Source organism: Adiantum capillus-veneris, chromosome 6 (genome assembly GCF_014529385.1).
Source record: "Adiantum capillus-veneris isolate H3 chromosome 6, ASM1452938v2, whole genome shotgun sequence".
Classification (NCBI taxonomy): Eukaryota; Viridiplantae; Streptophyta; class Polypodiopsida; order Polypodiales; family Pteridaceae; genus Adiantum; species Adiantum capillus-veneris.
Genome location: NC_140936.1, coordinates 87,509,844 through 87,534,355, shown reverse-complemented (window position 1 = coordinate 87,534,355; position 24,512 = coordinate 87,509,844). Strand labels below are relative to the sequence as shown.

The window sequence follows — 24,512 nt, the reverse complement described above, 5'->3', positions numbered from 1 at the left end:
AACGTATATTTAGTATTTTTGCATGGTGTTGTGAAGCCTCTCTCTCTCTCTCTCTCTCTCTCTCTCTCTCTCTCTCCATCCATTCTTTGCATATGAAAAACTGAAAGGAAAGCATATATTTAATAACTGCAAGAAGAGGACTCTGTCTTACCTTACGAGTTGATGAGCTGCTGGAGTGTAGATGAAGAGAGGAAGTGTTGGAGGAGGATGCAGTAACTGTAAAGAGTCGAAGGCAACAAAATAGAGTGCCAAAACTTGAAGCGAGAAATGTAAATGATAATGCAAAATGCTTCTGCTCGTTGGCTTGCCGTTGACCGGCCAAGACTTGCTGTCCACCTTTCTTTACAGACCGGGCATGCGTTGACATCTTTCAGTGGTAAATTTACTAAGCTTGAAGTTTTTAACATGAAATTACACTAAATTTCTCTAAATTTTGTAGGTTTTCTCACCTTTAAATGTAAAATTTAGAGGTGATTCTCACGATTTGTAGGTGGGATTATACTGAACCTAGGCATGTAGCAATGGCGTGCACGTTCATTGGCTATTAGCTTTTAAGTTGTATATCCAGCCTGCCATGAAGGCAATGTGCCGTGCGCAGTCTGAATGCGCAAGTAGAATTTCTCAATCTCTCAGACTCTCATTGGCTGGATGTTCCAAAAGCTACGGCGGGCAGGCGAGGGTGTACACAGCCTGAGAGAGAGAGAGAGAGAGAGAGAGAGAGAGGAGTTGAGGGAGCTTATTTGAGAGAGGCATGGCAGCAGTATGGACGAGAAATTGAGAACCCGCGCAGTAGAAGATGATGAAGAAGGAGCAGGAGCAGGAGCAGGAGGGGCATGTTTTGGCAGTACCATTTCAAGCAGAGGGCCACATCAAGGGCATGCTAAGACTTGCGCAGGCAATGGCAGCCATGGGAGTGAAGGTGACCTTCGTCTACCCGGCACGCTTTCATGCATTAGCCTGCAAGCACGGCATTGATCTGCTCACCGATGCCAGTACTAAATCAAGATTACAATTCGTAGTGGCAGAGGATGGGCTTCCCCTCGAGGTAGATTGCGCTCTCACGGCAGAGCTCCTGCTCATCTCCATCCCCATTTTCAAGAGCTCTGTCAATCTCATCTTGTACCGCCTAAGTATGCAGACTTTACCCCTTCGTGTCTCCTGCATCGTTGCCGATTGTGTTGCCCCTTGGACAAAAGAGCTTGCCGATGCCGCTGCACTGCTTCATATTCCCTTCTGGACCTCCACCGCTGCGTCCTTTTCCATGAGCGCCCATCTTTCTCTGCTCATTTCCTATGGTCACGTGCCTGTCAAGACGGGTGAGTGCTGCTAAATTTCTTCTATCCTTTGGTTTTGGTTTGTTCTAAGGTTGGTCCATTAGAAAAGAAAGGCATCAAGGTGAGGGTACCTTCTGTTTGGCCAGAAGCTTGGTATTAATCATTGGACTTTGCTTGAATTGGACTCTTCTAATTTTGTCAAGTTGAGCATAGGTATTTAGTTGTGTAGGGATTCCTGGAGTTCGAGTATAGTGTTCTCTTGCCAGTGTTTTCTTCAATTAGTTTCATTTTCGTTGATGGAGCAAAAGACGCCGTGCGCACATTCACACTAACACTCACACACCTAGACAACTCAACACAACATAAGGAATTTACTTAAATTCCACCCCACACACACCACCACTCAAGAGCTCAATGAAAATTCTCTCCACAATCTCCATTCAAACTCCAAACACATTGACCTACAGGCCGTTGCCTGCTCGCAAACACTACAAGGTGAGTCGAGTCGATCAACACTTGAAATCACATTTGATGGTGACCAAAATATACAAGGAAAACCATCAAGAATTCAAAAACTACAAAAAGCCTCTCTCAAACCATTGCAAAACCTTCACCAAACTCCACTCTGTTGGACTCTTTGGAGTAGCGCCAACCCTAATGGCACCGATACAGAGCCACATAGTCTTGCAGAAAGCCGCATCTTCTTCCCTCAATTCCTCGCACATACACATCCATGAAAACCTTAGAACTTCCATAGACTCTCCAAGTGCAAAATTGAAGGGAAAAAGCTCTTATTCACTTCTCCACACACTCGAAAACAGGATGCAATGCGACGAGAAGGGACTGCACTAGACCACTTATAGGAACCTTGCTTTCTCCCACACACAGAGAGGTGCTGAGTATTGGCTTCAAAAATTTTCCTTTAGCTGGAACCATCACGGCATCGTGAGTGATGTGGTAATTTATAGCATTTTCAGACCATTTTTGACCATTTTTTGATCTTTTTGGGCTCAATTTTGGCCAGTTTTGATCCCCAGTGGCCATCTTTTGTGGGAAAAATATCAAATGGACTCCAAAATTCACCAAAATTTGTAGGCTTGGTCCTTGATACCCAAATGTCATTGCCACATGCTCACATACCATTGTTGACCACTTTTAGGGCGGTGCACGCATCACCGCAGATCAGACACTGCAAATAGACAATTACCGCATATGCCAAACTTCCCGGGCGGGTCAAGGGTGCCCAAACCTCCCACTTGCAATATTTACATTCTAGAAAGCTTAGACACATTCCCTAGAACAAAAAGAAACCACCTGGAACCATATCCAAAGCCCTGATAACCTATCTAGGCATGTACGTGTGCTCGGCTACCGGCGCACAAACCTGACTATTCACAATGTGTACACGCTGCATCTTTTTTTAAAACTTGAAACCACTTTGCAAATCTCCCAAATGTATGTATTTACATCTCTTTATACATATACCCATGCATATACATGCTACTTTGTACACACCAAAAGCGGTCTATCATCATCGCCCACTTTATAAATAGAGCATCTATACTCAACCAAGAGACTATTTGCATCTGGAACCGCATCCCTTGCAAAATATTTCTTCAATCTTTAACCATTTATTTTGTAGCGCAAGCTTTCACTAGACAATTTTTCCAACTCATATGTGCCATTAGAAAATACATGCTCTGTATGGACCCAACCATTTGTCCCGCAACTTCTTCTGAAAGGTGAAATCCAAGCAAGAATCGTACTTCATCACCAGGACTTCCTCTTTAATCTCTTTCTTTGGCAGCCTCTTGTACATTTTCTCCATCCTTGTCTCTGCTTGCTGGAGATAATAGTCACTGGCTTTCTCTCTATTCATTTGCAACAACTCTAGAGCAAGAATTCTTTCTTGCAACTTGTCTTCATACGCACCTTGCATTCTGCACAATAACTTCAAGGCATCCAATTGTATCTGGATGGGCATTAGAGCTTCCTTTCCATAAACAAGCTCATATGGTGTAAACTGTGTAGACACTCTATACGCGGTTCTATAAACCCACAAACACTTTTCCAAGTCCAAGTCCCACTCTGTAGGATGCTCTCTAGCATACTTTGATAGCATCTTCACAATTTGACCTTTGCAATTTTCAACCAGCCCGTTGCATTGTGGATAGTAAGGAGAAGAATGTCTATGCAGAATTTTCAATTTTTCCATAAGAGCAACAACAAGTTTTCCCCTAAACCCCGGTCCATGATCAGAAATGATAACCATAGGAGCTCCAAACTTGCAATACACCTGTTCATACAAAAAAGAGGCCACTCTTCCTGTTGTTACATCTTTTATAGCTCTTGCTTCCACTCACTTTGTCAAATAGTCCGCAGCTACAAGGATATACTTTTTGCCATCGTTGGTCCTTCACATTGGACTTACAGCATCCACTCTCCATTTTGCAAATGCATCAAAAGACATTAATCTTTTTGAGGCTCAGTAAAGCTTTCGGTTTGCAAACACTTGACATTCATGGCATGACTTGCACAAAAAATAAGCATCTCTCATCATAGAGGGCCAACAATAACCCGCTCTCAAAATACGAAAAACAACTTGATCCTTACCTTGATGGCTTGTCTCTTCATGGCAGCGCTTCAAAATCAAGCCTATTTCTTCTTTGTACGGAACTTTCCTCAGTATGCTATCTCTGGCATAAAACATGAGATCCTCACCTATCAATGGGTAGTTTCTTGCTTTTGCAACTATTCTCTTACGTCGAATCTTTGACATGCCCTTTGGACATTGCCCTTTACCAAGAAATACTGCTACATCTTGCAATGATTCCCTTCCTGCATACAAGGCTTCCTTGACCTTTAAAAGAGCTACCAAGGCATCCAACTTATCCCTAGCCAACTCATCAGCTTCTTTATTCTGCTCACGAGGAACATGCTTAAACTGTTTCTTCTCAAACTCATGCAAAAGCTTTTTGATGCCATAGAACCACTTCTTCAAATTGTCTTTCTTAACATTCCACAAACCAAGCAACTGATTCATAACTAGCAACGCATCCCCCTTTGCAATGACCCTCTTCAATCCAAACTCAACACACTGCTTCAACCCAAGGAAAAGCGTTAGGTACTCGGCCTCATTGTTCCTATCAGCTTCATCAAGATTGTAAGCTCTAGAAAATATTACATCGCCTTTTGGGTTCTTAATGATTATCCTACCACTTGCCTTTTGAAGAACTTTCTTGTATGCAACATCGAACATCATCGTATACGCATCTGTAATATCCCCTTCCTCTTAATAATATCCCCTTCCTCTTAATGATCATCCTTATCAATTCCTGGGTAAGACGGCAGCTCCCCTCCCTTGTGTACCACTATGTCCACCAGGTGAGCTTTAACGGAATGATCCACTTTAAACTCAAACTCATACTCTTAAAGCTCCAAAGTCCACTTTAAGATACGCTTGCTAGGCTTCAAATGTTGTACTACATCCGGCAAAAGGTTTGATGTTGTGAGCACATAGAACTTTTGGGGCAACAAATATGTTTTGAATCTGCGACAAGCAAGAACCAAGGCGAAGACCCATTGTTCCATTTTTGTGTAGGAGAACTCGCTTACATTCTTCATCTTGCTCTCAAAATAGACTGGCTTGAAGTTCCTTCCCTGCTTTTGTAAGAGCACCGACCCAAAAGCTACTGACCCCATACTAATAGATACATAGAAAATCGATTGCAAGTCAGGACTCACTGTGGTAAAGCACCCAATACCTCCTTGATACTATCAAAAACCTGTTGCATGTCTTTATTCCACTCAAACCCTTGAACGGGTTGAGTAAATTTCTGGAGAGGATTCACGTGACAGGTACCTGAGCTTAATGCACATACGATGCCAAATCCTTTGTGTTGCTGGACGGATTTATAAGCAATAAATCCTTAACTTTCTCTGGGTCGGCTTCTATTCCATTTTGGGAAAGCACATGTCCTAGCAAATGGACTTTGGCATGAGCAAACTTACACTTCTTTGGGTTGAGTTGCCCACCCTCTTGTTGAAGCCTTTCAAAACTCAACCTCAGCTTCTCCAAAGGTGTGACCTTGGAGCTATAACATCCAATGCATCCATGAAAACTTGAATGAAATTACCCATGTAGGTACCAAACACTCTATTTATCCAAGGTCGTTTTCAATCGATCTTCAATCGCTATTAAGATTTGAAAGTAGGCAGAAAATCCATCCATGATTAAGTAGCGTTCATGACTTGCAATGTGATTGAGGATTTTGTCCACCAGGAAGGGTAGTAGATAATGATTCCTTTTTGTGGCAGCATTCAAAGGTTTGAAATCAACACATATCCTAAATCTTCCGTTCTTCTTGGGCACAATAACTACTGGAGAGACCCATTCAGACTCCTCCACTCAAAAGATGAAATCTGCTTCCAAAAGCTTCATCACCTCCTTACGAAGTGCCCTCTCAGGAGTAGCCCTAATCCTAATGGCACCGATACAAGGTCACATAGTCTTGCAGAAAGCCTCACCTTCTTCCCTCAATTCCTTGCACACACATATCCATGGAAACCTCAAAACTTCTATAGAATCTCCCAACTGCAGAAGTGAATGGAAAAAGCTCTCATTCACTCCTCCACAAACTTGAAAACAGGACGCGAATGCGACGGGATTGCACTAGACCACTTGTAGAAACCCTGCTTTCTCCCTCACACAGAGAGGTGAAAGTGCTGAGTGTTGGCTTCAAAAATTCTCCTTCAGCTGGAACCATCACAACACCGTGAGTGATGTGGCAGTTTAAAGCATTTTCACACCATTTTTGGCCATTTTGGCCTTTTTGGGCTGAGTTTGGCCTGTTTTGACCCCCCAACGGACATTTTTCACGGGAAAAATATCGAACGGACTCCAAAATTCACCAAATTTTGTAGGCTTGGTCCTTGATACCCAAATCTTATTGCCACATGTTCACATACCATTTTTGACCACTTCTAGGGCGGTGCACACATCACCGCAGATCAGGCATTGCAAATAGACAATTACCGCATGTGCCAAACTTCCCGTGCCGGTCGAGGGTGCCCAGACCTCCCACTTGCATTATTTACATTCTAGAAAGCTTAAACACATTCTCTAGAACAAAAAGAAGCCACGTGGAACCATATCCAAGGCCTTGATATCCTATCTAGGCATGTACGTGTGCTCGACTACCGGCACGCAAACCTGACTATTCACAATGTGTACACGCTGCATCTTTTTTTGAAACTTGAAACGATTTTGCAAATCTCCCAAATGCGTGTAATTACATCTCTTTATACATATGCCCATGCATATACATGCTACTTCGTACACGCCAAAAGTGGTCTATCAAGGTGTAGCTTAGACCTTATCCCCCCCTCTCTCTCTCTCTCTCTCTCTCGCCCTCATGATCGACTAAAATGCAAATGGATATGTGTATGTATATATGTATGTATGTTTGAAGGGAGTGCACACACGCAAAGATGTGCCTAATGGTATGAAGGCCAATGTGGCCAATGAGACAAATATTAGATTACCAAAATCCCTAGAAGTGGGTTGTTGGGGTCGAGGATTGTGAGTGTTGGTCGGTTGCGCTTCCGTAACAAATTCTAATTTTCCTTTCATAAGTTTGTAACCAACCATAGCATGGTCCATGAGTTCTTGCATAGTAGATACTTGTTTATAGCGACAATATTCCTATAATGGAGATGTCAATCCAATTGTATAGGCTTGCATTGGTCCTCCAAGGGAATCGGCTTGAAGAAAGACATTGGAAGGTAAACTTCAAGGAACCTTTGGTTGTGGTCTTCCATGGTTTTTGTGGCAAGTATTTTCAAATTGCCCCATTCTAACAGAATCTATACCTCGAACAAGAAGGTCATGTAGCTTTGTGCAATAATAGTCTTGAAAGCCTGCCAAGTCCTTGGAGCATGCGGTTGTGTAGCAATTGAACTCCACCATTACATAGCATTATCTTGCGGCTCGAGAGATATTTGATTCTTCTATGTATTTTCCCAAGGCATAGATGTTGTCAAATTGTTGTAGAATTTGCAAGGCTTTCTTCCTATCTTTCACTTGAGAGAGTGAAAAATTTGACTATAGTTTTCCCATCCTTCAAATCTTTTGGTTGATTTGGTGCAACCCCAGGATGTGGATAATAATAGGGGAAACCATGCTGACTCAAACCATTGTATCTGGGTGGAGGTGGGGGAGGTGGGTGGAGGTGGGGAAGGTGGTGGCAATTGTCACGATTATGACATATTCTTTGTCTTTGTATTACCTTCTTCACTTGATTCTTTTGCAAATACGAAGACGTACCATATCAAAGACCCCTGTTTTCAAAAGGATGTGTCTCTTCTCCCAAGAGTCGCACTTGTTCGGCGAATAGACATGCCTCTTCAGCGAATGGCTGCACCTTTACGTCGAAAGGTCACGACTCTACAGCAACGGGACACGACTATTGGCCTAGAGTCATGTCTCTTGACCTATGGTCATGTATTTTCATCGTGGCTCTTTAGTTTCTATATAAGAACGCCTTTGTATCATAGTTTCAATCAATCAAACACAGAGACTTCTAAGTCTTATCTCTGAGACAAGTTTAAGTTTCTTAAGTCTTAATCATGAATTCAAGTACTTAATTAAGGATTATTAACTAGAATCCTTACAGTGATATCAAAGCAATTTTTTTTCAAGTTACCCGAAGGTTGTGAGCCTCTCACCCTCGCTACTAGACTCTAGCCTCCCTTCCGACGTTGCATGGAAGCAGAGGAACGGTGGTGTACACACACACACACACACACACACACACACACACACACACACACACACACACAAACACATGATGTAACTTGATTTTTATTACTTCAGTTCAATAAAATAAAAGACAGAAGAGAGGTGTGTGTGTGTGTGTAGCGTACTCGGGAACCCTACGTACCCCTTCATCGGATTGCACCCCTTCGCACCCGTGTGCATTGACCTGGCAGAAGTTACCCCTTGCTCGTACTCCTCCAGGCAACCTTTCCCATGCTCGTACCTCTTCCCAAGGCGACATGCCCCTTCACATGCAGCCATGGCTGCCCCTTCAATTGCTGAGTGTCTCTCTCTTGCTCGCACCTATCTAGGTGGCCCTCGCTCGTACCCCTTCCCCAGACAGCCCGCCCCTTTGTGCTCCCTTTCATGATCTGGCTGAATTCAGCGTTGGCTGAAGACCTTTTTGCTGGATTCCCTGTGCTGAAATTCCCCTTCGCTAATGTTTTTACGAGGTAGCGCAAAGCTCATATAACTTAAACCCTCCAGCGCTGGCTTTTGTGCACTTTCTGTACGCGGGAAATAAAACTTTTTTTGGGGCTTGGGCCTCTTCTAGAACTGGTATATGAACCTGAACCAGAGTTTCGGGTTCTCGCCTTGGTTTCCGCAACAAAGCTCCCACTTCTCGCACCGGCCTTGCAAGACCCACTTTCAACACCAGAGTTAGACCCCATACAATAGGAGACGCCATAATTCCAGTTATTGTATTTGAACAATCAACATGACTGGCATAGTTACCCGGAACGCGGAACGAGAACGACGACGGGCCTCCTTGCGGAATGGGAAAACGGGAACGGGTCCGGAACGGGAGGCTTAAAAAACAACCAAATAATGCAATTTTTAGCATTATGTGTTTGAATACAAGTAATACTAGAGTCCTTTGACTCTAATACCCACAAAAAATACGATTTGAAGAACATTCAACCTTATTATGACTTGATCATGGTGTGCGGCGCCGCGGACATGGTATATACACAACCGACACAATGCCCATACACTAACACATGCATTTACAGATTAAAGCTCTCAAATAATTGCAAGAGTAGAAGTTAGAGATAAGACTTGAAAGTTGAGGCATAACATTGAGCAGAATACACTTTTCGCTTAGTTTTGGCTAACAAGGCCCGCCAAGGCGCTACAAAAAAATCAAAGGTGACATAACCATATGGCATAATGAGACTATAAGGGGGCAAACCACAATACAAAAAGACCAAAGGTGACAAATACCATATGGCATAAAGATGCTACAGAGAGGGCAAGCCACAATACAAAAAGGTAAGGATAATGGATTATGGAAGTTCTAAAGTCTAATTCTCGACTCAAGACTCAAGAGCACTAGCCTGAGAAGTCTCCCAATTCGTAGTAGTAGGTTGTACGTCATGTACGTCCTCCCATTCCTCATCATCAAGCTCTAGGCCCGGCTCGACCTCAACCATGGATGAAGTACCTGATGTCGGTGCCTCTGTATCTCCACCTGCATGAGGAGCCTCTTGCTCCATCTCCCACTGTGTAAAAAACTCTACCTGTTTACCTGCACTCTTGCAAAGCATTTTTAAATTTTCACTGACAAAGACAAGATCATTTGCCTTCTCCACTCCAAGCTGATTCCTCTTCTTGGAAGCAATGTGGCTAAAGGTACTCCACAATTGCTCCAAGCATGAGGTACTTGTTAGAGTTACACCATCGTTGCTTCGCCATTTTGTACGGCTAGTAATTGTCCCGGGTTTGCCACCCATCGCACATCATGTAGATTGCGTGGGCAGACACTTTAGCACGTGTCCGGCTGGTCATTTTTTTAACGTGGCTGGGTGCACACATTTTTAGCCATTTTTGGTTTTTTTTTTTTTTTTTTTGCACTAGTTAAACATTTTGCCCTACCTCAACCTAAGATTCTATAAATAGAATGCTTAGGGTCTTGTAGTCATTTAGATTGTGTATTGAGAGCATCATTTGCAGAGCACTTGTGTTCTCTCTCTCTCTCTCTCTCCCCAGTGTTTTCGACGTGGGCTCACACCCTCTCTGCTGCTCACTCTTACATGGTATCAATTGCCAGAACACGGAGCATCTTCAACGATCTCCCCTTCATTGCCTAGCGCTAGCACTTCTGTCGGTTTTTCTATCGCGACAAAAACTGCAAAACGCTACCTAGCGTTTTTGCAGATCCAAGCCAACGTTTTTGGGACCAGCCTTGTGTTTTTGCAGATACAGGCTACGATCTCCTCCTCTCTCCCTTGGTGCTCCTTCCCTGCATCAAACCGCAGCAGATCGGAGTCAAGATAGGCTTTCGTTTTTACACCAGATCTGCATTTTTTCCCTTGCTGCGTTTTCTGAGGTTGTTGCGTTTTCAGCAAATGCTAAGCCTCTTGCATGATAAGGAGCGGCCAAGACTTGTATGGGAGACCCCTCTACCGCCTGGCACGTGCAGATCCATGACATCGTCAGGTATCTACATCCAATCGGCAATATTTTGGCATTGATTACTTGCTGTTTTTCCTCTGTTTTCGGCCCCTCGACAATTGAGAAGTGCGAGAACCCCCTCCTTTGACACTCTGTGACGCTCCTGTACCGATCGGTGGCATACATGCATGCTGAAATCTCTATTACAGCAGTGTTTTCAGTACCCTTTGCAACGTTTTTAAGGCGGACAGCATGCTGAATTTTTTACCCTTTGTGCGGTTGATCATTCCCTTGCTCGTCAAGACACCATCCAGTGGTTGTCTGGGCGGTTATTTTGGACTGCCACAACGTTGGAGATGGTACCTTCATTGGTGACTTGCGATCTTATCGATCTACCTCTGGGACTTCTTATTGAGCACGCGACATGTCGACTTTGAAGCAGAAAGGACAACAACAGTCCCAGCAGGGGGCCACTACGTCTTCAGCGACTACGGTCACTTCTACTTCTGCGACTACATCGGCATCTGCCAACGCAACATCCAACAATTATGCCTCACCCAACTTGGTGAGGAGAAGAAGTGTCACGTGACACATCTAACCCTATGTGTACGTAGACAAGTTACTTCATGACAAGGGTTCAGTTAGCGTAGCTTAAGAAGTGTTCTGGCACTTTTGTGAGTCTGTTCGCAGACCGTGCATGCCTAGGCACTTAGAGTAGATGCATATCCTCTGGTTACACACAACATGATCATCAGATTACCATCAGAACCCATGAGGAGCATTTTTACAATGCACAGACCTATTTTCCCTATTTTAGCCATTTTTCACTTATTATAAATAAGTGACTTTGTTGGGAAACTGGGTAGGGCAAATTTGCTAAGTTAATATATAAGGAAACTGACAGTCACTTAGTGGAAGCAGAAGAAGAAAGGAGAGCACATACAAACACTTGCAGCAGGCTCTCCAACCTCCCTTCTCAAGCAAGAACCTCCACAACTTGGTGTTTTTCAGTAGCTAGACCTAGCGTTTCCCAGTAGATGAACCCAACGTTTTTCTGTAGCCCTTCACAACGTTTTGGAGCAGTCAAACCAGCGTTTTTGTAGCAGATGAATCAACGTTTTTACAGCAGTCAAAACCAACGTTTTGCATTTGCAGATCAGCTTGGCGACATCAGGACACAGCAGGATCCATAGCGTTTTTGCATCAGACCTCAAGTCAGCCCGGCGTTTTTGCATTTGCAGACTTGTCTCAGCGTTTGCAGATTCCCGGCGACAGAACACAAGATTTGCATCAATGTTTTCAGTTTTTAGCATCTAGACTCCATACCGCAAGTCCCCAACCTTGCAGATCTCACCTTCTTGCAGCAGAGCCTCGCTGCACGGTTAGATCAGCCAAAGTTTGCAGGTTCAGCCCGCTATTCGCAGATTTCAGCGTCTGCGTTATCAGCGCGTCGTCGTCGCATCGTCGTCATCGCTGTCGTCACCAACATAGAGTCAAAATTCAGCAGATACAAGATTTTTGCAGATTTTAGCCTTAGTGTTTTCAGATTTCAGCCTGTCTCATCGTCGGCAAGTCCGTTGCATTGTAGAGATTTGTGTAATCAATAGTAGACCGCTCTTGCCATAGAGTGGGGCCTTCGGAGGAGGGTTTGACAACATTATGGTGTCTTATTCTTCTCTCTCTATCTCTCAGTCTCAGCACCTTCATTCACAGTGTTTATCCACTTTGTTTGTGATCATTTGCACTCTCTCACTAAAGGAATGGAAGGCTCCCCCTTTCGTAAGAAAAAGGAACCCTTGAGCACAGTTCGGAGCACTCACTTGAGCAAAGTTCAATATTCACTTCCGCTGCACCTTTCTTGGTATCAAAGCTTCGGGCGTTTCTAATCGTGTTTTTGAAGAGTGACAGGAAACCCAAGAAAGAAGGACTTGTCCAGCCTCCGCTTGTTTCTCTTTTTACTCATTGAGAGCGGACCGTGCACTTAGCGGCCGGCCAATCGACGTGAGGTGGGAAAAAGAAACCTTGGTTTGAGCGCAAGGCCGCAAAGGGGTGCGCCCGCGGGTAAGAGAAGATCCTTCTCTAACACAGATTGCAAGCTAAAGAAGAACCTCAAGAACCTCAAGGACTCAAGATCCTCAAGAACTCAAGACCCTCAAGAACCCAAGAACCCAAGAACCACAAGAACCCAAGTTCTTCGTGAACTTAAGAACCCAAGACTTCAGTGTATGGTTATCACCCGAAGCGGAATGGATACTTCGCATGGAAGTGGCGAAGAAGAATTTTCCCCATCAGGAGGTTTTTCCGACCCTCCCCCTTCCCCATCTACGCCAAGGATTGCACCAAATCCTATGGAGGCTTTGGGCAAGATGATGATGGACGGGAAGATACAACGAGAAGTGCAACGCGCCGCCTTGGAGCGCGAGCGCGAAGAAAGAAAGGCAGCATTTGATCGTGAACACAAAGAAAGAAAGATAGCATTTGATCGTGAACACGAAGAAAGAATGGTAGCCTTGGAGCGTGAGCGCGAGTAGGCACGCTTGGCGGCCGAAGAAAGAAAAGCTGAATTGGATCGCGAGCGCGAAGAGAGACGGTTAGCCTTGGAGCGCGAGTGTGAGCAAGCGCGCTTGGCGGCCGAAGACAAAGGGTAGCCTTGGAGTTAGAGCGTGAAGCGCAGAGGGACCAACACCTGCAAGAGTTGGTCCTACTATTTTCTAATGCGTAGACGCAGATTGAAAAGAATCAGGAGAAGGAGACTCTCTTAGTCTCTTCTTCTCCAAAGCACGACACACATGATTTGCATAATCAAGATGTGATTATTCACAAGCATGATGAATTACAGGATAAAGATGTGATTGTTCACAAGCATGATGAATTGCATGATAAAGATGTGATTGTTCACAATGATGATGGTTTAGTTGATACTTGTTTAAGTGACTTTTGTTGGAAAGTAGGTAGGGCAAATTGAGTAAGTTTGTATATAAGCAAACCTAGACTAGCACTAATTGGAGAAGAGGCAATAGGAATCAAGCTCAGCAGGCAACTTCTCAAGCAAGAACTTGATGGATATCCTCCAAGCAAAGACCAGCCCTCACCTAGCGTGTTAGGTGCAGCCGAATGAATGTTTGCGCTTTGGTCAAGATGAGTGCTCCGAACTGTGCTCAAGGTTCCTTTTGTTCTTATGTAAGGGAGAGCCTTCCGATCTTAATGAGAGAATGCTATGATCACAAACAAAGTGAATGGACACTGGGCGTGCAAGTGTATGAGACTGAGAGATAGAGAGAGAAGAGAAATACGACACCAGAGACGTAAAACCCTCCTCCGAAGGCCCCACTCTCGACGGCGGGAGTGGTCTACTTATGATTGCACAATCTGGTACAAATGGAATGCATGGGACTGATGCAAGTCTAGGCTATGTCAACGATGACGACGGTGACGACGAGACCGACCTAAGGGCTGAAATCTGCAATCTTTCTACTGTTGTCCAAAAACGCTATGGGCTGAAATCTGTGACTAGTCCAAAACGCTGATTTTGGGGGATTGTTTCTGTGGGTCTTTGACGCTGAAAATCTGCAGGTTTAGGGCTGAAAACTGAGGTTCTTCAAGGCTGAAAACTGCTGGTCTTTCCGGGCTGAATGTGCTACTCTTTTAGGGCTGAATTGATGGTCTTCTACTGCTGCAAATCGATAGGGCTGAACTTGCAAAGGCTGGAATTTGCAAACGCTAGGAATGTCAAAACGCTAGGGCTGCAGACTGTAAAAAACGCTAGGTTGATGGGGAACAAAAACGCAAGGTATGCTTGTCTCTGCTGGCGATCCTTGCTGATGCAAACACTAGGCAAGGGGGTACTGTGGCGATGTTGCTGATGCAAAATGCCACGCTGATGCTACTTCAAAAATGCTAGGGGAGGTTCTTGCTTCTTGCTTGGAGGAAATCCACCAAGGGGTCTTGTTGAGACGTTGCTTGTTGAGCTTGGCTCCTGTTGCCTTTTCTGCCAAATAGTGCTAGCTCTAGTTTGCTTATATACAAACTTAGCAAAATTGCACTACCTACTTTCCAAGAAAAGTCACTTAAAAATAATAAGTGAAAAATGTCAAAAATAGGGAAAATAGGCTAAATGCACAGGAAAATTCCCCTGAAGGATTGTGATGGATTCTGATGGGAATGCTTATGATCATGCTGTGTGTAACCAGAGGATATGCATCTACATTAAGTGAGTGGCCATGCACGGTCTACGAATAGACTCACTAAAGTGCCAGATCACTTCTAAATCTAGATTGATTGGACTGAACTGAACCTTGATCATGCTGTAGCTTGTCCACGGACACATAGGGTTGGATGTGTCACGTGACATCCCCTCCTTTTCAAAGTGAGGTACTGGTACCGAACTGTATGGCTTCGAGGGATATCGCCAATAGCATCCGGAATCCTGGAAGGGACTCTTCGCCGGCCCACTCTGATGTGTCGGTCGTGCGGTACTTGAACTTCATAAAGGTCTGCAACGCTTGCTTCTTTGGGTCGCGCCGAAAGTGACACAGTCTTTTGTGGCTCCTTCAATGCTTCAACTTCGTCGAGAGTCATGCTTCTTTCTTCTTCAAGAATCTCCATGGCTGAAAATTCCTGAAACCATTTCCAACACGAAACCATGAACATACCTATTCCATGTAAAGTGAGTGGAAAAAATCTTGTCTTCCTCAAAGACTGTGGATGCAATGTAGATGAACAAAGAGACGGAGTGCCAAGCCGTTCACCACACACACGCAAACAATGAGATTGAATCTTTCTCTTATGATCTAGAGCAATCAACTGTGGCAATTCACAACAGAAATGCCCATGCTTGGTGCTCATACTTTCATGTGCTCGTTCTACGAATGTGTCATGCCAAGAAAGAGACATGGAATGTGACTTCCTTACATACATACTTTTCAGCTTTTCATGAACAATCCGCATACATTCGTGCTCATTCATGAGTGAAACGTGCTCAACGTACAATATTACATGCCTAGTAAAAGGGATCACATAAAGACGCTGACTAAAATACAGGAAACGCTCATGAATGAAACACTCGAACAATGCGTGCGTATCAATCATGCGAACACATAATTCTTCCTGTAAGGGTTCTTTGGACCTAGGCTCGAGAGCCAAGATCGGTTCTTCGGAATCTATCGAATCTTCGTGTGGGGGTTCCGTGGACCTCAACTCGAAAGTCAAGATCGATTCTTCGTGATTGATCGAATCTGCAACGATGTTAGCTTTGCTAGAAAAAGCATCCACTAACACATCATCTTTGTGAACAATCACGTCAATTTCATGCAACTCATCATGCTTGTGAGAAATCACATCTTGATCATGCAAATCATCATGCTTGTGAGAAATCACATCTTGATCATGCAAATCCTGTGTATCATACTGTGGAGAAGAAGAGACTGAGAGAGTCTCCTTTTCCCGAATCTCTTGCATCTGTGCGTGAACTTGAGAAAAGAGTTGCAAGAACTCTTTCATGTGTTGGTCGCTCTTTTCTTTGATGGCTTTGTTCTCGTGATCAAATTCTGCTTGTTTTGCTTTGTTCTCGCGATCAAATTTGGCTTGACTTTCTTTTTCTTCCAAGTCGTACTGACACTCTATGGCTTCCATTCTTGCATCGTATTCACGATCTATGGCTGCCATTCTTTCTTCGTAGTCACGATCTTTGGCTGCCCTTCTTTCTTCGTGGTCTAACTTCATGTCCATAATTAACTGCGGCAACTCCTTCATAGGAGTTAGTGCAATCCGTGTTGTAGATGAGAAAGGGGGAGGGTCGGAAAAACCTCCTGGTGGGGAAAATTCTTCGCCTCTCTCATGCTCATCACCTCCAAGCGAGGTAGCTATTCCGCTTCGAGTGATGACCATCCACTGAAGTCGTGGGTTCTTGTGGGTTTCTTGTGTCTTGAGTGCTTAAGTTCATGAGGAACTTGGGTTCTTGGGGGTCTTGGTTCTTGAGGTTCTTGAGGTTTTCTTTTGCTTGCAAACTGCGTTTGAGAAGGATCTTCTCTTCACCCGAGTTCTACTCCTTCTGCGGGCGCACCCCTTGGCAGCCTTGCGCTCACACCAAGGTTGCTTTTTCCCACCTCACGTTGATTGGCCAGCCGCTAAGTGCACGGTCCGCTCTCAACGAGTGAAAAGTGACACAAGGGGAGGCTGGACAAGCCCTTCTTTCTTGGGATTCTTGTCACTCTTCAAAACACGATTAGGAATCGACACGCCCAAGCGAACTTGGGTTCGTGCGACCGCAACAAGCAAAAAAAATTCTTGTGATTCTTGTGGTTCTTTCCTCGAGTGATACAGAACACTGCCAAAGCTCTGATACCAATGTTAGGTGCAGCGGAATGAATGTTTGCGCTTTGCTCAAGATGAGTGCTCCGAAGTGTGCTCAAGGTTCCTTTTGTTCTTATGGAAGGGAGAGCTCTCCGTTCTTAATGAGAGAATGCTATGATCACAAACAAAGTGAATGGACACTGGGCGTGCAAGTGTATGAGACTGAGAGATAGAGAGAGAAGAGAAATACGACACCAGAGACGTTGTAAAACCCTCTTCCGAAGGCCCCACTCTCGTCGGCGAGAGTGGTCTACTTATGATTGCACAATCTGGTACAAATGGAATGCATGGGACTGATTCAAGTCTAGGCTATGTTGGCGATGACGACGAGACCGACCAAAGGGCTGAAATCTGCAATCTTTCTACTGCTATCCAAAAACGCTATGGGTTGAAATCTGCAACTAGTCCAAAACGCTGATTTTTGGGGACTGTTTTTGTGGGTCTTTGACGCTGAAAATCTACAGGTTTAGGGCTGAAAACTGAGGTTCTTCAAGGCTGAAAACTGCTACTCTTTTAGGGCTGAACTTGATGGTCTTCTACTACTGCAAATCGCTAGGGCTGAACTTGTAAAGGTTGGAATCTGCAAACGCTAGGAATGTCAAAACGCTAGGGCTGCAGACTGTAAAAAACGCTAGGCTGATGGGAAACAAAAACGCAAGGTATGCTGGTCTCTACTGGCGATCCTTGTTGATGCAAACGCTAGGCAAGGGGGTACTGTGGCGATGTTGCTGATGCAAAACGCCAGGCTGATGCTCCTTCAAAAACGCTAGGGGAGGTTCTTGCTTCTTGCTTGGAGGAAATCCACCCAGGGGTCTTGTTGAGAAGTTGCCTGTTGAGCTTGGCTCTTGTTGCCTCTTCTGCCAAATAGTGCTAGCTCTAGTTTGCTTATATACAAACTTAGCAAAATTGCACTACCTACTTTCCAAGAAAAGTCACTTAAAAATAATAAGTGAAAAATGTCAAAAATAGGGAAAATAGGCTAAATGCATTGGAAAATTCCCCTGAAGGATTGTGATGGATTCTGATAGGAATGCTTATGATCATGCTGTGCGCAACCAGAGGATATGCATCTACACTAAGTGACTGGCCATGCACGGTCTACGAATAGACTCACTAAAGTGCCAGATCACTTCTAAATCTAGACTGACTGGACTGAACTGAACCTTGATCATGCTGTAGCTTGTCCACGGACACTTAGGGTTGGATGTGTCACGTGACATAGCATTTCCTTCATTAGCATCCCTTAGCGATTTCTCAACAAGGCATCATCATCCTAGCCTACCACAGCCTGGCGTTTTTTCATCAGGATACCATCGCCACAGATCCCATCAGCTAGCTTTTTTGCAAAGCTCAGCAACCTAGCGTTTTTGACATTAGTTTTGGCCTAGCGTTTTCAGCAGGTATGACCTCAGCATGCAGCAGTTTTCAGCCCTTAAGAACCTCAGTTTTCAGCCCTAAACCTGCAGATTTTCAGCATCAAAGACCTACAGAAACAGTCCCAGAATCAGCGTTTTTGGACTAGTCGCAGATTTCAGCCCATAGCGTTTTTGGACAGTAGATACTCACTTGCAGATTTCAGCCCTTAGACCGGTGTCGTCATCCTCGTCGTCATCGCCGACATAGCCTAGACTTGCATCAGTCACATGCATGCCCATTGTACCAGTTTGTGCAATCATAAGTAGACCACTCTCGCCGACGAGAGTGGGGCCTTCGGAGGAGGGTTTTACAACGTCTCTGGTGTCGTATTTCTCTTCTCTCTGTATCTCTCAGTCTCATACGCTTGCACGCACAGTGTCCATTCACTTTGTTTGTGATCATAGCATTCTCTCATTAAGAACGGAAGGCTCTACCTTCCATAAGAACAAAAGGAACCTTGAGCACAGTTCGGAGCACTCATCTTGAGCAAAGCGCAAACATTCATTCCGCTGCACCTAAGAGAAGGATTGAGCATCAAGCATTGGCATTTCCATTGTGATTTGCCACAGTTGATTGATTTAGATTAGAAAGTCAAGATTCAACCTCGTTGTTTGCGTGTGATTGATGAGCGGTTTGGCACTCTGTGTATTTGTTCATCTACATTGCATGCACAGTCTTTAAAGAAGACTAGAATTTTTCCCGTCACTTTACATGGAATGGGTATGTTCATGTTTTTGTGTTGGAAGTGGTTTCAGGAATTTTCATCCTCGGAGATTCTTGAAGAAGGTAGACGCATGACTATAGACGAAGTTGAAGCATTAAAGGAGCCACAGATGACTTTGTGTCCCTTTCGGCGCGGGCCAAAGAAGCAAGCGTTGCAGACCTTAATGAAGTTCAAGTATTGCATGACCCACGCATCAGAGTGGGCCGGCAAAGAGTCCTTTCCAAGATTCCGGACGCTGTTGGTGATCTCCCTCGATGCCATACAGTTCGGTATCAGTACCTCACTTTAAAACGGAGGGGATGTCACGTGACACAGCTAACCCTATATGTACGTGGACAAGCTACTTTATGACAAGGGTTCAACTTCATGACAAGGGTTTAGTTAGCCTAGCTTAGGAAGTATTCTGGCACTTTTGTGAGTCTGTTCGCAGACCGTGTATGCCCAGGCACTTAGAGTAGATGCATATCCTCTGGTTGCACACAACATGATCATCAGATTACCATCAGAACCCATCAGGAGCATTTTACAGTGCACAGACCTATTTTCACTATTTTAGCCATTTTTCACTTATTATAAATAAGTGACTTTGTTGGGAAACTGTGTAGGGCAAATTTGCTAAGTTAATATATAAGGAAACTGGCAGTCACTTAGTGGAAGCAGAAGAAGAAAGAAGAGCACATGCAAATAGTTGCAGTAGGCTTTCCAACCTCCCTTCTCAAGCAAGAACCTCCACAACCTGGCATTTTTCAGCAGCTAGACCTGGCGTTTCCCAGCAGATGAACCCAACGTTTTTCAGCGGCCCTTCACAACGTTTTGGAGCAGCCCGGAGTAGTCAAACCAACGTTTTTGTAGTAGATGAATCAGGGTTTTTACAGCTGTCAAAACCAGCGTTTTGCATTTGCAGATCAGCCTGGCCCAGCAGGATACAGCAGGATCCATAGCGTTTTTGCATCAAACCTCAAATCAGCCCAGCGTTTTTGCATTTGCAGACTTCCCTCAGCGTTTGCAGATTCCCGGCGACATAATACAAGATTTGCATCAGCAATTTCAGTTTTCAGCATCTAGATTCCGTACCGCAAGTCCCGAACCTCGGAGATCTCACCTTCCCGCAGCAGATCCTCACCGCATGGTCAAATCAGCCAAAGTTTGCAGATTCAACACACTTTTCATAGATTTCAGCATCCGCGTTTTCAGCGCGTCATCGTCGCATCATGTCATCGTCGTCGTCACCAACATAGAGTCAGAATTCAGTAGATACAAGATTTGCAGATTTTAGCCTTAGCGTTTTCAGATTTCAGACTGTCTTGTCGTCGTCCTCATCGTCGTCTATATCGTAGGCAAGTCCATTGCATTGTAGAGATTTGTGCAATCATGTCACGTGCACATCTAACCCTATGTGTACGTGGACAAGCTACTTCATGACATGGGTTCAGTTCAGTTCAGTCAGCCTAGATTAGGAAGTGTTTTGGCACTTTTGTGAGTCTATTCGCAGACCATGCATGTCCAGACACTTAGAGTAGATGCATATCTTGCAGCAGTCGATTATAAAAACTCAAATCGAAGTTAACACTAGTAATCTAGCAATGGAAATCAAGGAATATGTCTAGGCTCCATAATTTACGGCACCAAAATAAGAACCCACCCAGAGTGTAGCTCTAATACCTCATTAATTATAAAACTGAGTAACAAATTCTAAAGATCAATGTGGATTCTTAAATGACAAGGCTGAGACGTTGTATTGATTCAGTATCAAGCTCATTATCAATGAATTCATCAAGCTTGTGAAATGAAGTATGATGAAGTAGCTGTTGCGCGAAGCTCCATATGTGTTGTATCACCCTTGGATTTCTCCCTTGATAAGCAGGTTATATGCAATGAAACAATCAACCTGCTAAATGTGAGGAGGATGAGGATTGGAGTCTGGACCAACAAACTTTAAGGGTGTCAACCTACAATATATGTGAGGATCACATGAGTTCAGTAGCAATAGCCATAGCTATTACAACTCTAATTTTTATAGCTACTATAGCTTTCTCATCCTAATAGACCTTTTGTGGTTCTATCACTTTTACACACTCTTATGACAGGGTTGTATGCAATTTCCATACACCAAAAAAATGAATTGTATGGTGCCTACATTATGGAAAGAAAGCATCCTATGTAGACAACTTTAAGAGCACAAAAGGCAAGGTCGGCCAAGCTCTTACAAGACTGCAACTAGGTGTGTTTAGGTATTGCAGAGGGGGGGGGGGTACTAGATTCTCTTAGTAGGATGCCTATGAGTAATGAGTTGGATTTTGCTCAATTTATTTCACTAAGAAACATATATCTCAACTCTATGGGAAACCTTTGAGAAAGAGATTCAGGCCAAGAACGATTTAAGCAGAACAATCTCATAGACAACAACTATTTACAAGTGTACAGTATCCGTCTCTAGAGGCTATAATATTCTTAATAGCAAGTGCAAGATATTGATTCGTCAACGTCTTGGTAAAAGATACGCCTTTGATATGAAATGTAGAAGGACATCGTAAGATTCCTTAATCGACTACATTTTTGTTGAAAGCCCAGACTAACTCGTGAATTTGTAGCAACCATTATGTTAGAAGGAATAGGTGATTGAATAGTCAAATTTTGAGAGTCGTGTTTGGAAGATATAAAACACTTTGCTACAAAATGTCCAACATCTGTGATAGTCAAACTGAGCGGGTTATCCTAAGGGGTATGTAGAGAGCTGCATATGAAAGTAATTGATACATCGATTTGGAAGAGAACTTACCAATTGTAGACTTAGCATGTGATGATAAGCACTCTTCCACATGATTAGGCCATTTATGTTATATGCAGAGGGACAATCCTAGAGCCTTCTAATGTAGTAGGACTAAAGTCTTTGTAGCTTAAGAGTTCTTAGAAGACATGAAAAAATGCTTAGACTTGTTAATTGCAACGCCTAGAAAGCCTTAAGATGGAGCTAGAGCTTACATTGATCCATATATAAACCCTCTTACCTTTAAGGGAGGGGAGCAGACTATCTAGAAGGCATGAACAATTTCAAAACCATTTCCAAATCTATCTTGTAGGGTTTGTGGATTTTTCAACAATGGCTTAGAAACGCAATGTGTTTGTGATAGGAGTATACTTGTTGATGCGTTATCGCTTTCCTTTGAGCTTGACAAAACATTTACTACAATAGATGCTGAGATATTGAGCTTAAAAAAACATTTGCTACAGTAGATGTTTAGATATCGAGCTCAACACAAAGGATCTTGGCACGAGATAGAGGAACGAGGATTATCACCAATGGTACTACAACTAGACTTCACTGACTTGATCTACCTACTAAGAGTGATGGCCAATTATCCTGCAAGCTCTCTTATTATGTTGTATTTCCCACTTATGTTTTCTAAGGAAGAAGTAGCAGCTTTCAGTCTCCATCTCCATTGATTGTGTGCTCTGTGAACAAACAACGTTAATTAAATTCGAGTAATAGGCTAAGCATAGTTTACCTTGGGGCAGAATCAGCAAGAACAAGGTAAACTTTTATTTTAAGCTTATTTTCTATCAATGGCATGTTTTCATGAAAATATGCATGTAAAATATTGTTAGGAAACAGGTATTTGTGTCAATCTTTGTGTCTCTTGTAAGTCGTGACTGGTGTCGTCAAAATTATGTAGGTGTCTTGAACTGGTTTTTCTCACTAATTTTTGATTGCAAAGCGCTTAGTGAGGTATTCCTATGCTTAAACATGCTTGTTCAAGTTTTAAGGACCTGGTAAATGAAGGGTCGCAGTTTTTGAAGATTAAAAATTAATTGGGACCCTTGAATGATGTCTTTTGGCCTAGAAGTCTAATGGTGGCTCATTTCATTCATAGAATACATCAAACAGGATACTCTACATGGAGAGTCCAAAATTGGGCAAAAATTTGAGTAACGAGGACCTCACAAATTCATGAGCAGATGATGGGATAATGCACTCGAATGCACATCTCATGGTTTTTTCTGTTGATGAATGCAGATTGTTGGGTGCAGGGAAAGAAATGGATGCTGGATGCACCTCTAATTGAGTGCATTCCGGGTGTACCTCCCTTTCCTGTCACAGACCTTCCCGGCGAGTTCGCACAAGCGGAAACACTATCCGATCCTTGCCTACAGTTTTTGGCAGCAGCTTTTGAGTATAAGAAGGGGACAGCAACCCCTATCCTCCTGCATTCTGTTTATGAGCTGGAAAGTCAAGTGTTTGATGCCCTGCAGACTCAAGGCTTTGCAGTTAAGGCGGTTGGACCCCTTCTTTGCCACTCTGTGCCTCAGAGAACCAACCATGAATCTCTCCGATGGCTTGAGATGCAGGCTGCCTCATCCGTCATATATGTGGCCTTGGGCACGGTCTCTCATCTGAACCCCAAAGAAGCCCTTGCGTTAGGCCACGGGCTTCAAGCGTCGGGGCGGCCGTTTCTATGGGTTATGAGACGAGATGAGGTCTTGCATGCTCTCCCAGAAGCAGTTAGAGGCTGTGGCATGATCTTGCCATGGGTGCCGCAGGAGGAGGTGCTGCGGCATGGCGCAATCAGTGCGTTTTTCTCGCACTGTGGATGGAATTCAACCTTGGAGAGCATGTGGGACGGGGTACCGATGGTGGCATGCCCGTTGGGGATGGAGCAGAGGTCCAATGCGAGGAGGATAGTGGAGCATTGGAAGATGGGGGTGGAGTTGAAGAGGCAGGTGGATGGCAGCTTTACCAAAGAGGCCGTTGAGGAGGCATTGGAGGAGGTCATGAAGCCCACCTACAGAAATGCTGCCGCTCATGTGAAGGAAATTGCAAGACGGGCAGCCAGGGAGGGTGGGACTTCTCATAGCAACTTGATCTCATTAACGCACCTCCTACATGGAGCCCCTTCATAGTGCAAATGTTTACTTTGTGAAGGGCATTCAACGGGTCATGAAGACAGGAAAATGTGAGGCATTCAATTAGGTTCCCACAATTTCGGAAAAATACGCTCCGACAAGTCTCGAGAGACAATCGTCTACATGAACATGAAGGCTCGAATTTGTAACTCCCCCCCCCCCCACACACACAAAACAAATATCTCTAAGTGTTGTCTTCGTTCTACTATAGATAATATTAATACAAAAATATATGAAGAATCAGGGAATGTGTTGCTTACAAAGACATACATAATGAAAATGTGAGGCTTATCAAGGCATTCAAGTGGTCATGAGAAGAGGTAAGCCTATCATGTACTATGAGAGGGTTCGGGAATGAACCTTGGTTGCCAATCCCGTCCACTTGGGCATGGATGACAAATTCTGAAGCTCTTAGCTTCACCACATGTGGTAGAGAGTATGGTGAAGCTCCATGTAGGGAATGTTGTAGCAACACACTTTGCTCTCTCCCTCACAATTTAAGCAATGTGGTAGTATCAATCATGAACACCTACGAGGTGTTGCTACTTGCCCATCACCAAGCTCATAGCTGGGGTTTTGACAAACTTGGTTTCTTTACTCTCTGTCAAGACATTAGGACAAGTACAAATGCACT

The 24,512-nt window shown here is 44.0% G+C and overlaps 1 protein-coding gene across 2 annotated transcripts; it reads left to right on the top strand.

The window, feature by feature from the left end:
- Window positions 1-515: 515 nt before the first annotated feature.
- On the top strand, window positions 516-24,177 carry LOC147455844 (UDP-glucose:p-hydroxymandelonitrile O-glucosyltransferase-like). 2 transcript variants are annotated; one of them, XM_086514495.1, is made up of 4 exons: window positions 516-919; window positions 1,020-1,045; window positions 1,139-1,316; window positions 22,992-24,177. In XM_086514495.1, the coding sequence occupies exons 1-4, from the start codon at window positions 763-765 to the stop codon at window positions 23,873-23,875; spliced, it is 1,245 nt and encodes a 414-aa protein (XP_086370621.1). In that variant the 5' UTR covers window positions 516-762; the 3' UTR covers window positions 23,876-24,177. The 2 variants fall into 2 exon arrangements, with proteins under 2 accessions (XP_086370621.1, XP_086370620.1); XM_086514494.1 differs by having other exon boundaries at window positions 521-1,316.
- The last annotated feature ends 335 nt before the right edge of the window (window positions 24,178-24,512 follow it).